This window comes from Macrotis lagotis, chromosome 1, assembly GCF_037893015.1.
Source record: "Macrotis lagotis isolate mMagLag1 chromosome 1, bilby.v1.9.chrom.fasta, whole genome shotgun sequence".
Classification (NCBI taxonomy): Eukaryota; Metazoa; Chordata; class Mammalia; order Peramelemorphia; family Peramelidae; genus Macrotis; species Macrotis lagotis.
In genome coordinates this window covers 338,572,230-338,588,710 of record NC_133658.1, presented here as the reverse complement: position 1 = coordinate 338,588,710, position 16,481 = coordinate 338,572,230, and the positions used below count along the sequence as shown (strand labels likewise).

The following is a 16,481-nucleotide window of genomic DNA, read 5'->3' as shown; positions in this document are numbered from 1 at the left end:
ACCTAGCTGTGTGGCCTTGGGCAAGCCACTTAACCCCATTTGCCCTGCAAAAAAAAAATCAAAAAAAAGAAGTACACTTTTCAATTGCATCAAATTATAATCATTTTTACCTTACCTCCTTTTCAAGTATTCTCTAAGGATACACAATCATCATGAGTCAAAGTATCATCAAATAACACATCATTTCATGAACTATTTGTACCCTTTCCCACAAGCATACTTTCTCCCACACTTCCCCTCCCTTCCCACCCAGGGTACTTTAACCCTTGGTAAGTAAAGTATGGTTTAAGTCCAACCCTGATTTAATTAACTATGAGAATCTCACTTCTTCCCCCACCCCCATCCAGGGTACTTAACACCTAGTTAAGTAAAATATGGGTTAAGTCTATTCCTGATTTAACTATGAGCATCTCAAAAAGCTCTTAAGTATTAGGACACTCTTAATGTCTCATTTAAAAATTTTACAATTGATTGTAATTTATGGGAGACACTGACTCAGGACTGCCTAGTTTATGATGCTCTCATCAAAGAAAGTGCTAATCTTTTGTGAGCACATCAGAATAGTGTAGGTCAAAGGAAACTGAGACACTTAAGTGTAGAATAAACATCCCTGCTTTTTTATGGCAGCTTTTCTTCTCAAATATAATGATGTTATCTTGGACCTCTTCAATGGAGAGAACAGATCTAATCATATCCATAACCTCTAAATCCAATCTCTTCAATTATATTTGACCCTTTAGTTATCCTAAGAGAAGTACAATTCTCAAGAGTTTTAGATGTTATATCTTCTCCTTTAGGGTTGTATACAATTTGATTGTCTTGACTAACATTCGTTTTGTTTTGTTTTGTTTTGTCTTTTCCTTTTTCTTTCACCTTTTTATGTAAAAGTAGCCATTAAATTCTTTGTTCAGTTCTGGTCTTTTTATTAAGAAATTTTGTAAGTCCTCTATTTCATTGAACATCCATCTTTTTCCTTGATAGTATATGCTGAATTCTACAGGGGAGTAAATTCTTGATTGTAATCCCGGGTCCTTTGTCCGCCAACATATGGACCTATAATGTTGAGGATGAGAAGTCCTATGTGAGTCTGATTGTGTTTTCTTTGTATTTAAATTATTTCCCTCTTTGCTACTTGCAGATTTTTTCCTTTATTCTAGAGTTCTGAAATTTGGCTATAACAACCCTTGGAGTTTTTATCCTGGGGTCTCTTTCTGGAGAGGTTCTGTGTATTCTTTCAATGGCTATATATTGTCTTCTTGTCCTAGCAGATTTGGAAAGTTTCCCTTGATAATTTTCTGCATGATGTTTTCCATGTTCTTTTTTTTGATCTAGGTTTTCTAGTAGTTCCAATGATTCATAAATTATCTCTCCTGGATCTATTTTCCAGGTAATTTTTTTAACTTAAAAGGTATTTTACATTTTCTTCAATTTTTTTCAGTCTTTTTATTTTGTTTGATGGAATTATGTGTTCTTGTAGATTCATTGGTTTATATTTGTTCAATTCTAATTTTTAGGCTTTTATTTTCTTCAATTAGCTTTTGTGTTTCCTTTTCCAGTATTTTTACTTTTAACAGAGTTGATTTCTTTGGTCAGTTTTTCCATAATTTTCCTGCATAAATCTCATTTCTTATTTTCATTTTTCTTCTTCCTCTCTACTTTGATTTTTAAATTCTTTTTAAAGTTCTTCTATGAGCTTTTGGATTTGAGTCAAATTTATAGACTTTTTTGAGACTTCCCCTTTGAGTAATTTTTTACTGATTTCTTCTTTCAACATGGCATAATTATCATCTTTATCTGCAAAGTAGTTTTCTATAGTGTGCATTCTTTTAGCTTTTTTGGTCATCTTTGTTGTTTTAGCTCAGTTCTTGAGATCCAAGCTTGTTATGCTGGGTCTGGGGTCTGATTCCTGGTTTGTCATTGGCCAAGATGATGCCTATGCAATCCAGGCCTTGTCTTTGCAGAAGTTTATTTCCTCCTTTGTGTTCAAGTTCTGCCTATGAAGTGGTTTGTTCCCAACCCAGTCCTGTCTTTTGCCCTGGTATTCCCAGGGTTCAGACTTTGGGGTTGGGACCCTCCCTGCTGGCTTGCTATCCAGCTGCTGGTACCTTTGCTGTTGTCAAACTGTTGGAACCTGGACTGCACTGTGGTCTAAAGCCTCCTGCTGGCTTTCCCCCTCTCCATTCTCACATGGTTTTACTTCCCTTTTTCTCCCAACGAGATAGACCTTCACTGAAGATCCTCTGCAATGTCTACTGTTGAAAACTTCTTTGGATTTTTTCTTTTTCTTGGTGGGATATGTAGCTTTAATGTCCATATAGAGACTTTATTTGGAAGGGAAAAGTTCTGGGAGCATGTTAACTTCATACCACTATCTTGGCTCTTCCCCAGAAATCTTAGTAATACTGAATTCTTTTTTTTGTTTGTTTGGGGTTTTTTTTTAGTAGTAATACTGAGTTCTTAAAGGTTATGCCAATCAGTTTACATGTATTTATTAGGCATCTATTATGTGCCAACCAATATGCCAAGTGCTAGAGATACAAAGAAAGGGGGAAAAACATAATTTCTGTCCTCAGGAAGTTCATATTTCAGTGAAGAATATGGCATACAAATAACATTGTATCTACAGGATATATACCACATAAATGCAAGGTAACTTCAGGAGGAAGGCATTAATAGTTGAAGGATAAGGAAAGACATCTCTCAGAAGGTAGGATTTGAACTAAATCTTGAAGGAAGCCAGGCAAGCTTTGAGGTAGAACCTAGGAAAGAAACTATTTCAGTTATGACAGCCAGCCAGTATAAAAGCACTCAAGTCAGCAGATAAAGCATCTTGATGAAAAACAACAATTTAGCTAGTATAGCTGGACTGCAGATTGTGGGGAGAGGAGTTAAGTATGATAAGATTAGAGAATTAAGAAAGAATTGGATTGTGAAGGTTTTGAAAACTTTGAAATGCCAAACCAAGAAGTTTAGATTTAATCCTAGAATTAATAGGGACTCACTTGAGTTCCGAGCAGGGGATGACATGGATATCAATATTGCAGGAAGATCAATTTGACAGAAGGGAGGATTCCTTGGAGTGGGAAAAGACTTGAAGAAGGGGAAACAATTTTAAGGCTATTCCAGTAGACCAGCAGAGAGGTGATAAGTTGTTTGCAGTTTCTACCAAACTAGATGCTTAATTTTGACCCAGGGTAGAATCAGCTTAGATAAGTTCAGTGAGGTTTAGACTCTACACAATGAAATTTTTCACTCACAGCATCTTACAAAGACCATCTACTAAGGTATTGATGGGTTGTTGTGGCCATTGTTAGTGAGAGTAATATGCCAGTGAAATCAAATAGCCTTGAAATAAATTTTAAAAAAAGGCCACACTGAAGTTTTTCATTAAATACTAAGCTCCCTTCATGCATTTTGCATAGGATTCAATTTACAAATATTTGATTTACACACCACTTTTCAGGGACCAAACTATTAATTAATTAAAGCAAGTTGTGCCTGTATGATTCTAATAGAAATAGAGCAATGTAATTTCCAAGCTTAGATTGAGGGAGAGTTGTGATACAGGGGGAAGGAAAACACCCATAATAGGGAAAGGACACTTAATTAATACCCAGTCCTCTTTGTCAACTGGCATCACATCAATTAATTCATATCATTAAAAAATTAATATGGCCATGTTAAAAAGATTATTGATTATGTTAAGAATTAAAAGCAATAATACTGATTCATAATACATCACTTTTTAGCTGGTGAGGCAGAATATTTTGCCACCATCAATGGATGAAGCTGTCCATACTAAGAACATAATAGTAAGTATGACTGATCTCATTTTGCTAATGGACAGAGGCAGGTATTAACATGGGGATTTATTGAACTAGTAAGTAAACTGCAAAAATGTAAATAGAATAATGAATTATCCTAACACCTAGTTCCTTTTATAGATTTTTTTGACAATAGGTAATATGGCTTGCTATATCAGGAGTTTGTAAGCAGAATTTCTGGTTCGGAAAAATGCATCTTTATTTTCACTAACATAAAACTGACATTTGTTATTTCCTTTAATATTTAAAATAGCTTTTTAAAGCCATTCCCTGACTGACAAATGGTCAAAGGATATGCAAAGGCAATTTACAGATGGGATCAAAGCAATCCATAGTCATATGAAAAATTGCTCTAAATCATTACTTATTACAGAAATGCAAATTAAAGCTTCTCTGAGGTACCACCTCGTACCTCTCAGACTGGCCAACATGACAAGAAAGGATAATGATTGCTGGAAGGGTTGTGGGAAATCTAGGACACTATTACATTGTTGGTGGAGCTGTGAACTCATCCAACCTTTCTGTCATGGAACACTATTGTTCTATTAGAAACCAGGAGGGATGGAAATTCAGGGAAGCCTGGAGGGATTTGCATGAACTGATGCTGAGTGAGATGAGCAGAACCAGAAAAACACTTCACACCCTAACAGCAACATGGAGGCAATGATCAACCTTGATGGACTGGCTCATTCCATCAGTACAACAATCAGAGACAATTTTGGGCTGTCTGCAATGGAGAATACCATCTGAATCCAGAGAAACAACTTTGGAGTTTGAACAAAGACCAAGGACTATTACCTTAAATTTAGGGAAAAGAAACCTGATATCTTATTTTGCTATACTTTATGTTTCTTCCTTAAGGATATGGTTTCTCTCTCATCACACTCAATTTGGATCAATGCATACCATGGAAACCATGTAAAGACTGCAAAATTGCTTTCTGTGGGGGGTGGGGGGAGGGAATTAAGATTAGGGGGAAAATTATAAAACTCAAAATAAATAAAATCTTTAATTAAAAAAATAAAATAGCTTTTTTCCCCCTGAGGAGTTCATAGGCTTTAGCAGATTAACACACAAAGAATTTTGTGACACAAAAATGGTTAAGAACTTCTCTACAAATTTGGAATTATGTCCAAAGGGCAATAAACATGTGCATACCCTCTGATCCAGCAATAACACTACTGGGTCTATGTCCTGAAGAGATCATGAAAAAGAGTAAAAACATCACTTGTACAAAAATATTCATAAAGCAGCTCTGTTTGTGGTGACAAAGAATTGTAAATCAAAGAGATGTCTATCAATTGGGAAATGGCTGAACAAATTGTGGTATATGTATGTTATGGAACACTATTGTTCTATTAGAAACCAGGAGGAATGGGATTTCAGAGAAACCTGGAAAGACTTGCATGAACTGATGCTGAGTGAGATGAGTGAGAAGAACATTGAATATACCCTACAGCAACATAGGGGAGATGATCAACCTTAATGGACTTGGTCATTCCATCAATAATCAGGGACAATTTAGGGTATCTGCCACAGAGAATACCATCTGTATCCAGAGAAAGAACCATGGAGCTTAAACAAAGATAAAAGATTGTTACCTTCAATATATAAAGTTGTCTTATGTACTACATAATTTTACTATGTCTAATATTTTATCTTTTCCTCGACAATATATTTTTTCTTTTAACACTTTCCACTTCAATCAATGCATGACACTGGAAACAATGTAAAGATGATCAGATTGCTTTCTGTATGGGGGAGGGGAGAGGGAAGGGCAGGTGGGGGGAAAAGTGTAAAATTCAAAACCTTACCAAAAAAAAGATAGGTAGAAACTACTATTTTATATAATTGGAAAACAAATAGAATATTTATATAATAAAAAATTAAATTAAATTTCGAAAAGAACTGCCCTCTCTAATTGTGTTCATACAGTTTCTTGATTTGCCTTGGGAAGCAGATTCCCAAGTATTTAATATTGTCTGCAGTTACTTTAAATAAAATTTCTCTTTCTATCTTTTTCTCTTGGGCATTGTTGTTCACATATAGAAATGCTAATGATTTTTGCAGGTTTGTTTTATATGCACTACTTTGTTGAATTTGCTAATTGTTTCAAGTATTTTTTCGATGATTTTCTCTGGTTCTCTAAGTGAACCATTTATATCATCTGAAAAGAGTGAAAGCTTTGCTTCCTCATAATTACACAATTACAAAGCACTTCTCACCTAAATAAAGTCAGATCTAAAACAATTGAAAACTGTCAATTGCTCATTATTAGGTTGAGCTAATATAATAAAAATGACAATTCTACCCAAATTAAATTATTTATTCTGTGTCATATCAATCAAACTACCAAACAATTATTTTACTGAACTAGAAAAAATAGTAACAAAATTCATTTGTAGCAGGAAAAAGACAAGAATATCAAGGGAACTGATGAAAAAAATATAAAGGAATGTGGTCTAACTCTACCACATCTAAAACTATGCTACCACATCAAAACTGCCTGGCAGGGGTGCCTAGGTGGCACAGTGGATAGAGCACCAGCCCTGGAGTCAGGAGTACTTGAGTTCAAATCCAGTCTCCAACACTTATTAATTACCTAGCTGTGTGGCCTTGGGCAAGCCACTTAACTGCATTTGCCTTGCAAAAACTTAAAAAAAAAAACCCTGCCTGGTATTGGTTAAGAAACAGAGTAATGGATCAGTGGATTAGGATAGGTTCAAAAGAAACAGTAAATAACTACAGTAATCTATTGTTTGAAAAATCCAAAGACATTAGCTTCTGGGATAAGAACTCACTATTTGACAAAAATTGTTGGGAAAACTGGATAATAGTATGGCAAAAACTAGGCATAGACCCATTTCTCACACTCTATACCAAATTAAGGTTAAAATGGGTACAGGATTTAGACATAAGTGTGACACCATAGATTAATTAATAGACTAAGAAATATTCTACTTGTCAGATCTATGGAAAGGGGATAAATTTATTACCAAACAAGAAGTAGAGTACATTATAAATTGCAAAATGGATAATTTTGACTATATTAAATTAAGAAGTTTTTGCACTAATAAAACCAATGCTGCCAAAATTAGAAGGAAAACAGAAAGCTGGGAAGCAATTTTCACAGCTAGGGGTTCTGATAAAGGTCTCATTTCTAAAATATATAGAGAATTGCATCAAATTTATAAAGTTACAAGTCATTCCCCAGTTGATAAATGGTCAAAGGATATGAATAGACAGTTTTCAAATGAAGAAATTAAAGCTATATATTATCATATGAAAAAATGCTCCAAAACTATGAAAAAAAATGCTCCAAAATAGAGAAAAGTAATTAAAACAACTATGAAGTATCACCTCACACATCAGATTGGCTAAGATGACAAAAAGGGGAAATGATCCATGTTGGAGAGGTTGTGGAAGGATTTGGGACATTAATGCATTGCTGGTGGAGCTGTGAACTCATCCAACCATTCTGGAGAGCAATATGGAACTATACCCAAAGAGCAATAAAACTTATCATACCCTTTGGCCCAGCAATTCCAATATTAGACTTATATCTAGAAGAAATCATAAAAAATGGGGAAAATCCCACATGTTCCAAAATATTCATAGCAGCTCTTTTTGTAGTGGCAAAGAATTAGAAATTGAGGGTATGCCCATCAATGAGGGAATGGTTAAACAAGTGAATATTATGGAATACTATTGTTCTAAAAGAAACCATGATTAATCAGACTCTAGAGAAGGATGGAATGAATTCCAGGACCTGATGCTGAGAGAGGGGAGTAGAACCAAGAGAATGTTCTGCACATTAACAACAACATTGTGAGTTAATCAGCCTTGATGAATGCAGCTCCTCTCATCACTTCAGAGAGCTAGGACAACCCTATAAGACTGCATATAGACAATGCTATCCCCAGAAGAAGAAAAACAAAACAAAAACAAAACAAAACAAAACAAATAAACAAACAAAAACCCTTCAGAATCTGATGAACTTTTTAAAAAATTTCTCTTCTGTATTTCTTTCCGATCCCATGGTTTTCTTTCTTTTCCCTTAATCCTAGTTCCTCATACCAAAAATGACTAATCTGTAAACATGTTTAACAGAAATGTCTATGTACCATATTAACCTGAATGTTCACCACTCGGGGTGGGGGGTGGGAAGGGAGGGTGGAAAGAAATTATGTAACTTAAAAATATGCATTTGCAGTTTGATGAAATCAAAGTTGAAAAACTTTCATAACGTGTCTGGAAAAATAAAATATCAATTAAAAAAAGAATTTCTGCCCTATGTCATATGTGCTTCAATGGAAAGAATTGGCACTTGCTATATATATATATATATATATATATAAAAATGGGCAATACAAGGAACTAGCCTGACACTCTCAAGGGGTAAACTGATAATTTAGAAGACTTTAGATAACGTTATTCCCTCTTCTCTCATGACCTAGAACACTTATTATCTGAACTATGAAAACTCAAAGATTATTTTAAACTGTCTTGTAAAGTTACTTCTTCTGTATATGTATAGAGTGTAACCAGGTAAAGACAATGAATTGCCTCTTCTTTTTCATTCTCATAAGTTCAGAGAATTGATGGACCTATTGACTGTTTAATTGCATGAACAAACTTCCTTGGTTAGAATACATAGCCCAAACCTGCCCATCAGTAAGGCACATGTATACACTTTTGTACAGAATATATGGGACATGCTCCCATGTTCTGTTGCATTGGACTATTCAGCCACAGACTGTACACAAGTATGTCTATGAGTAAAGCTCAGACCCCTCTGCCTAGCATTTAGGGTCCTACACAATCAGATGATACTGTAATTTTACAGGTTTATCTTCCTGCCTTCATATTCTCAATATTCACAATGAACTGGATTATTTTGCCCTCAGAACACTCTCATTCCCCCCATGCCTTTGCTTACAGACACACACACATGCAAACACACATTATATATATGTATATACATATATATATACATATATATGATATGTTCTTTATATATCATACTCATTCTTTGAAACCCATTTTGCATAGTGCTTTCTCAAATGGCCTCCCCACTCATATATAATACTTTATTTGCATTTCTATAATAAACTTATCATGTAATATTGTATATTATAGTTGTCAATATTGGTGCTATTCCATTCACTGTCTAAACAAACAGTACATATTCAATAAATTCTTGTTATGTTACATTGATATATTTGGTATATCATGGTATGGCATGACATGGTATAGTATAGTATTCATATTTATATTGATAAAGCAGTGTAATGAATTTCTACCTTTCACAGAAAGATGGGAGAAAGAGACAGAGACAGAGACAGAAAGAGATATGAGAGAGAATGAGATTTCTCCAAGGACTGCTGTAATTGACTTTGAAACAAAGATTGATAAAATAATCATTCAATCAAAAAGAAGAAGGACCAATCTGGACTAGAAGAGAATGCTATTCTTTATTGTTCTCTACTTTTCAGGTTGGAGGCCCTCACCTGCAGAGAGAGTGATGGTACTGAGTTTCACACGGTAGAGGTTACTACGGACTCGCCACTGCTGGACCATGGGGTAGCCCATTGCTTCATCATACCGGATGTCTCCTGAGGAAGGGAAGCAAAAGATCACAGGATTAGAAGCAATATGAGTCATACTTGCATAGTTTTTAATCATACAGAAATAAGATCCTAGAGTTGGAAGAGACTTTAGTACATAAAATGCATAATTTTGGAGAGAACTTAGAACATAAGCTGTCAGAAATAAAAGGAGTCTTAACACATAGAATTTAAAATCTGGAAGAAGTCTTAGAACATATAGCGCAAGAACTGGCAAGAATCCTAGAGCTGAGGATAATTAGAGTATAGACTGGGAGAGCTGAAAGGGATTTTGGAAGTCATTAAGACTGACCTCATTTTATAGATGAGGAAGCTGAGGCACAGAGAAGGGGTGACTTATCTGGCATCACATTGCCACATTGAGAAGAACCTACATCTATGTGATCTTTGTCAAGTCTTTTAACTATTATAGAGCCCAGTTTCCTCATGTGTTAAATAGGAATAATAAGACAGTCACCTGACTTACACCTGGGGTGTAAGATTAAGGCCACTGAGAACAAATGAAATGAAGCATGCTAAAATGTTTTGTAAAGGTAAAAGTGTGATAAAATGGTAGTAGATGATCAATATTCCTAGACCAAAGACTTTTTCCAATAACTGATCATGGTATACAGATGACATAGTGCTAGAAGATATTGCCTATGTTGTATTGATTCTGGCAGATTGCACAAAGCTGTGAAACTTTCAGGTTGGCTCTAGAGAAATGCAATATTTTTGTCTGTTTTCTAAGGATCTCCAAAAGTTTAGCTGCCATAACAACCCAAGAAGATTATGTGCGAGATCTTAGGTTACAATCTGCATTAGAGGAGGGAGTTCGCATACTGATAAAAATTATGTATTTCTTGATCCATAAAAATCACCATAATAATAATAACAATAATAATGTTAAAGATTATTTCTGGACATATGACAAAAAAAAGGAATATTCACTGTTCCCTCTTGGTTCCCTGATGATCTAGTATTTTAAATATATTTAATACTGAGATTAAAATGAATGCTTCATCAAATCAATTTATTTCTTCTTGGTCATCATGGTTAGATAACAAAACAAAACAAAGTTATTCATTATATTCAACTTCTTTTTAATCTTATTAACTTTTCAGTTCCCCACCCCATACCAATTACTTATATTATTTTCCCTAAGTATATATCCATTAGAAATAATTAGGGAAAGGCAGCATGCTATAATATATGGAGTCAAGAAAACCTAGGGTCAAATTCTGGTTTTGAAACTCACCACCTGTGTGACCCTGGGCAAATCATTTAACTTTCTTTTTATGCCTCAGACAGTTGTCTACGACTTCACATTATAGATAAGTTGTAATTTGTGTCAATGGACAGAGGCCTCCTATTTATTGTTCTTCATATACTGGCAGAGAAGTCCATCCTAATAAGATTTCATTTCTGTTAATTCATTCTCTCTCCCCCATATATTTCTATTATTATTTTTTTTGGGTCCTTCTTGGCTACTTTGGTATCTTCAGAGCAGATGCTCCTGGGAATGAGTAAAATGTCAGAAAGATATTCTGGAAGCTCATTGAGCAGCAGGGTATCATCTTTTGGTATCAGAGATACTCCAAATAAAATGTAAACATCCTACTGAAACCCAGAGACAGATAGATAATTCAAGGTCATGTGAACCTACTGCAGGAAAGGGACAGAGAATGACAGATGTAAGTGTGAATCTCCTTTATTCAAATCCTCTTGGGCATCAGCAGGGATGCCAATCTTGGAAATAAAATGCTACTCAAGGAAGGGGCCATTGAGGCAGAGTGGGACTTACAAAGCTCACTTCACAATGACCCCATCTATAAAACAAGTGCTACTGATTCATGAAATCTGGAAAGGGATGATAGTTGGGGCAGTGCATAGTTTCTAAGAAGAGTCATGCTGGGTAGCAGTGGGTGCTCAAATTGTAACATTTAATGGAGCTCCTGGCTTCCATGTTGCAAAGGACTTAGCTGAAACAAGATGAAGGTACAGGGCAATGTGGAAAGAATGAACTTTAAGTGAGAGAAAGCAAAATAATAGAGGGAAGTAGGGAAACTTGGTAGGAAGAAAGACAGAGCAAGGAAGAAGAAATAGATTTATTTTCTGGGTAAGTGAAATAGGTTTAAAATATATGCAAATCCTACTCCATGATGAATTTTTCTGTTTGTTTAGTTTTACATTGAATGCTCTAACAAGAACATTAGTAAAGAAATAGACTTGAAAATGGAAAATTTTTCAGATCCTGATGCTATAATCAAACAAAAAGGGGAAAGGGAAAGAATTTTGGATATGGATTAAGAGGACCTGGATATGAATCCTGCCTTTGACACTTCTTAGCTGTGGCATCTTGGACAAGTTACTTATCTTTTTTGTGTCTTAGTTTCTTCATCTGAAAAAATTAGAGATATGTATCAGATGATCTCTAATGTTTCTAAATCTATGATCCAGGCTCTGAAACAAACTTTATCATGAAGTGAAATCTTCTTGAGGTGTTTGAAATACCTTTTAGGGAGGTAAAATCACTAGAATAAAAGTGAGGAATGCTAAGTGAAGAACCCCTGATGATGACATTTATTAGTTGTGTGAAATGAGGCAGTCACTTCCCTTTTCTGAATTCCATTTTTTGATTTAAAATTTGGGACAGATATCTGCATTCTCTCTACTTTATAGGCTGTTATGATGAATTTTCTTTCTAAACTGATGTTTTCTAGAAATATGAGTTAGATTTCATTTGCATTTTCTCCCTTTGTCAGGTATGACACTATGTCCAGGGTCTAAAACTTCCCTAAACTTTCTGTCCATGAAGGCATCACTTAATGAACAAAGCTCAGGGCTGACTAAGAAGAGAAAGAAGGGACAGTGTAAAAGGAGGATGAAGAGAAGAGACATTGGATCTTACCAGTGAGCATTTGGAGATCTGGAAGAGGCTCTGAGAGTACGCCTCGGCACTGCTCCTCCACAGGCAGTGGGATCACCATCAGCCCATCAGCCAGCTGGGGAAAATCCTTGATGAAGTTGTTTTCCCTGCAGAGAGGAGCAGAGATATATTCCAAAACAATGGAACAGGAGGCTTTGAGAAAGAGGGGGCAGGACTCCAGACTTAAAAAACCACAGGACTTCAGAGACCTCTTGATGCTACTACATGGCAGGCCTTGGAAAATTGGGTCTTTTTGTTTAGATTTGGAGGTAGCCTGAAATATGCTTCATTTATTGACCTAAGAGAGGAGATATTACCTCTTAAGCTATCTTAAGCTATGGAAAATAATCAACTGATCACCCAATATTTATTGATAATCTACTTTACAGAAGACATTGTGGGAGATTCAAAGCTATATCTGACAGAAAGTAGCCTCACAGAGAGCTGAGGGCTTCAGTAGGTAAGACAAGATAGGTACACATAAAAAGTTAACCCACAATCCAAGAAGGTATACAATAAATGTCAAAAGAAAGATATGGCATGTAGTTGAAAGAATACTGGATTTGGATTTAAAGTCTCAGAGCTGTAAAGGACTTCAGAAGACATCTTGACTAACTTGCCCTGAACAAAAAAGTCTACTATGATACCCCCAAGAAGTGCTCAATCAATCTTTGCTTGAAGACATCTAGAAAGGGGAAACCCATGATGACTAGAAGTAATTTATTGTGCATTTGGAAAACTCCAGTTATTAAGGAACTTTTCCTTATACAAAATCAAAATCTTTCTCAGCAACTTCCATAGACTTACTGCTTTTCATTTTGCTGCTGTAGGCTGAACTGAATAAGTTTAAAGCTTCCCTCCCTCCTCTATTCTCCCACATACACATAGTCTTCTCCAGGCTAAACATTTCCCATTCTTATCATTGTTTCTCATGTATAATATTTTCTTAAGGTCTTTCTACATCTTTGTCACCCATGCATGGACACTTTTCTTTTTACAGTCATATTCTGGCTTGGCTTCTTCCTGTTTCTGTAACCATGAGAAAATTATTTCATCATTGCAGGGCTTCAAAAATGAAAAACTGGCATTTATAATATGAATTAAGTTTTACAAACTTTTGAATATATTATCTCTTTTGATCCTTTCACCAGTTCTGTGATTATTATCTCTTTGGATAGATGATGAAACAGGGTCAGGGAGGTTCAGTGATTTTTTTTCAGATCTTCTAGCTAATAAATCTGAGAAGCAGGATATGAACTTAGGTCTTTATGTCTCCAAATTGAAAACTCAATCTTCTATGGTATCAATAACTGCATTTATAAATTGAGAGGTATATTAGATTTAAGGCATCCTCTTGAATCAAATTCCATGATTCTATACTTTTATAATTCTATAGGCTACAAATATTACAAGAGTTCAAAGGAAAGAAGTAATGATGAACTGGGAAGGCAAAGATTTTCTACATGAGGAGGGACTTAAATTGAGGCTTGAAGTAAACATAGGATTCTGATGAATAGAAAGGAGTTGGGGAAGAAATTCTAGGCAGAAGAGTGCTAAGGAAATCAGAATATACATGACAAATTGGACATAATAGGGCCCAAGTTTGCCAAAAATTTCCTATCACATAAAGAAGTTTGTTCAAACTGTTATTAACTCAAACATTACTACTTTCAGGAGTATCTTCACTTTAAAATTACTGGATGGAAAAGAATGACTTTCTAATAGTAGAACTTCAAGCAAAATTCTATGAACTATAAGCTTCCCTATTAGGTAGTAAACTTTTAAAATATAGGAATCATTTCTTATTTATGTTTCTAGCTCACCAGGGTCCATCAGAGTACCTGACATGTAGTAATTCTTTTTCAAGTTTGCTAGATAGGGAAAGGAACTGGAGCTATGATTTAACTGGTCTACAGAACTCCCATTGAGGAAATTTCCTTTGCCCTTGCATGTCAGCATCTTCTCTGTAACTTATTGCTTCAGATTGTGGCCTAAAAGAGCACAGAGAGACTCGAACTTGCCTAGTCACATAGCCAGTATGTGTCACAGACAAGACTTGAATTTAGGGCTTCCTGACCAATTCTCTCTCCATTGTGCCATGTTTGCCTCTCTCACCATTTCTTGATCAAATGAAAAACTTTGGGTATTTTTTACTAGCTATCCCCCATTTCTGAAATATTATTTCTCCTCAATACACCTCTAGATTTACCTGGCTTTTTTCAAATCTTAGTAAAAATTTCCCCTTTTGCAAGGTTTTTTTTCAGTCTTTCTAAATCTTAGTGCCTTCCTGCTCATATTATTTCCAATTTATCATGTATGTATATATGTATATCTATCTTCTTTGTGTGTAGCTGTTTAGATTGTCTTCCTTCTTAAATGCTGAAATACATAAAGAGAAAGGCAAATATTTTTGGTCTGGCAAAAATAGGTATTTAACAAGTGCTTGTTGACTAGACACACCAAGATGACCTTCTTGGTATCCATCACATCATACTTAATAAGAAGCTACTTTACTTGATTAATCTTGTTGGGTTGACAGGTCTGTCACCTGTGGGATAGGATGTCTAGTATAGCAGAGTACAGGATTTAGAATCAGGAGACCTGAATTTGAGTTCCAATTTGATACTTAGTGAACATTTTACCTTAAGTAAGTCTCTAAACCTTATTTTCCTCCTCAGTGATATGGGATAATAATATTTTTACTAAGTACTTCACAGGGTTGTTGTGGAAGAATACATTCTGTAGATAGAAATATACCACAGAGGTGGAAGCTGTTGTCATTCTTGTCATCATATTCATTGCCAATCCCAACTCCCCAGTCCTGAATGCCAAACAATTTGGTCTTCTAATAGACTTTCCCTGTATAAGTATTGCCTTGTGGTTGCTGTAATCACTCCCAGCCTCTGGAGCCTCAGGGAGGAAGAAGGAGGCGAGAAGCAAAAGGAGGGGGATGTTTATAGCTATATTTCTCCACTTGGCAAAAAACAACCTTAAAGATAAAAACAAAATAGAGAAAAATGAAAGCAGACAAACAAAAAAACAAAATAGGTACAGCCAAAACAAACCCTTTGAAGCTTGTTGTCTAGAAAGTTGAAAGGCAGCCATAGAAAACTGAGAATGAATGTGGTCACCTTCTTATTTTTTAGGCTGTGTTCCTCTGGCACCAGAGTACCCTGACTTCAACTATGGTAGGAAGGAAGGATTGACTCCGCTTCAGGAGTCAGTGCAGAATTTCCAAACCTGATTTCATTTTCAAATGAAAATGATCAATGATGAGGCATGGTGTCAATAACAGAGGAGATAAGAATCTGATCATATAGATTAGAACAAAGATGAGAGTGTGATGATCCTTCTACTCTGCTGTTTGGGCCATTTGACAGTCGTGTGTGTGTGTGTGTGTGTGTGTGTGTGTGTGTGTGTGTGTGTATGTATTATGTATATGTATTTCAAATAGCTCAGATTAATAAATTCCTGGTGAAAATAATCAAAGCTACTGAATGAAAGAGTAATTTTATGTATATACACGTGTGTCTCTGTATATGCACATACACATGCATACATATGCAGATGCATGTATATATATATATATATATATATATATATATATATATATATATATATATATGTATATATAAACAAATAAAACACAAATCTGAGAATCAGCAGACTTGGCAAAAATTTTAACTCTGTCACTAACTTGACCTTAAGAAAGTCACTCCCTTTCTAAGCTTCAGTTTCCTCATCTGTAAAGCAAGAGAACTGAACTTGAGATTTGAGTTTCCTTTCCACTTCTGTGACCACATACTCACACCTCTTTTACTTAAGATTCACCTTGCTCATTTTCCAGATTTTCCATTTGTAAAATGAGGGAGTTCAACTGGATGATGACTGAAGTCCTTTTTATCTCTAAATGAGGGTGATACAACCATAAATTTAGAACTAGAAAAGATCTTAGAAATCTTTTGGCTAACCACTTTCCTTTTACAAATGAAGAAGTGAAGCTAAGAGAAATGAAACAATTTGAGCAAATTCACATATTAAAAGCAGAGCCAGGATTGTATCCAGATCATTGATTTTCAATTTTTTGCTTTCCATTTTATTTTTCTCTGTATACAACAATGA

At 35.2% G+C, this 16,481-nt stretch overlaps 1 protein-coding gene across 2 annotated transcripts in view; it reads right to left on the bottom strand.

Moving 5' to 3' along the window:
• Nucleotides 1–16,481, bottom strand: part of ASTN2 (astrotactin 2) — a 1,297,121-nt gene that overhangs the window by 467,489 nt on the left and 813,151 nt on the right. For both annotated transcript variants that reach the window (XM_074211727.1, XM_074211725.1), the window contains 2 exons: nucleotides 12,342–12,466; nucleotides 9,335–9,439 (listed from right to left, as the gene is read on the bottom strand). In XM_074211727.1, the coding sequence (XP_074067828.1) occupies nucleotides 9,335–9,439; nucleotides 12,342–12,466 (230 nt within the window). The remainder of the gene's footprint in view (nucleotides 1–9,334; nucleotides 9,440–12,341; nucleotides 12,467–16,481) is intronic.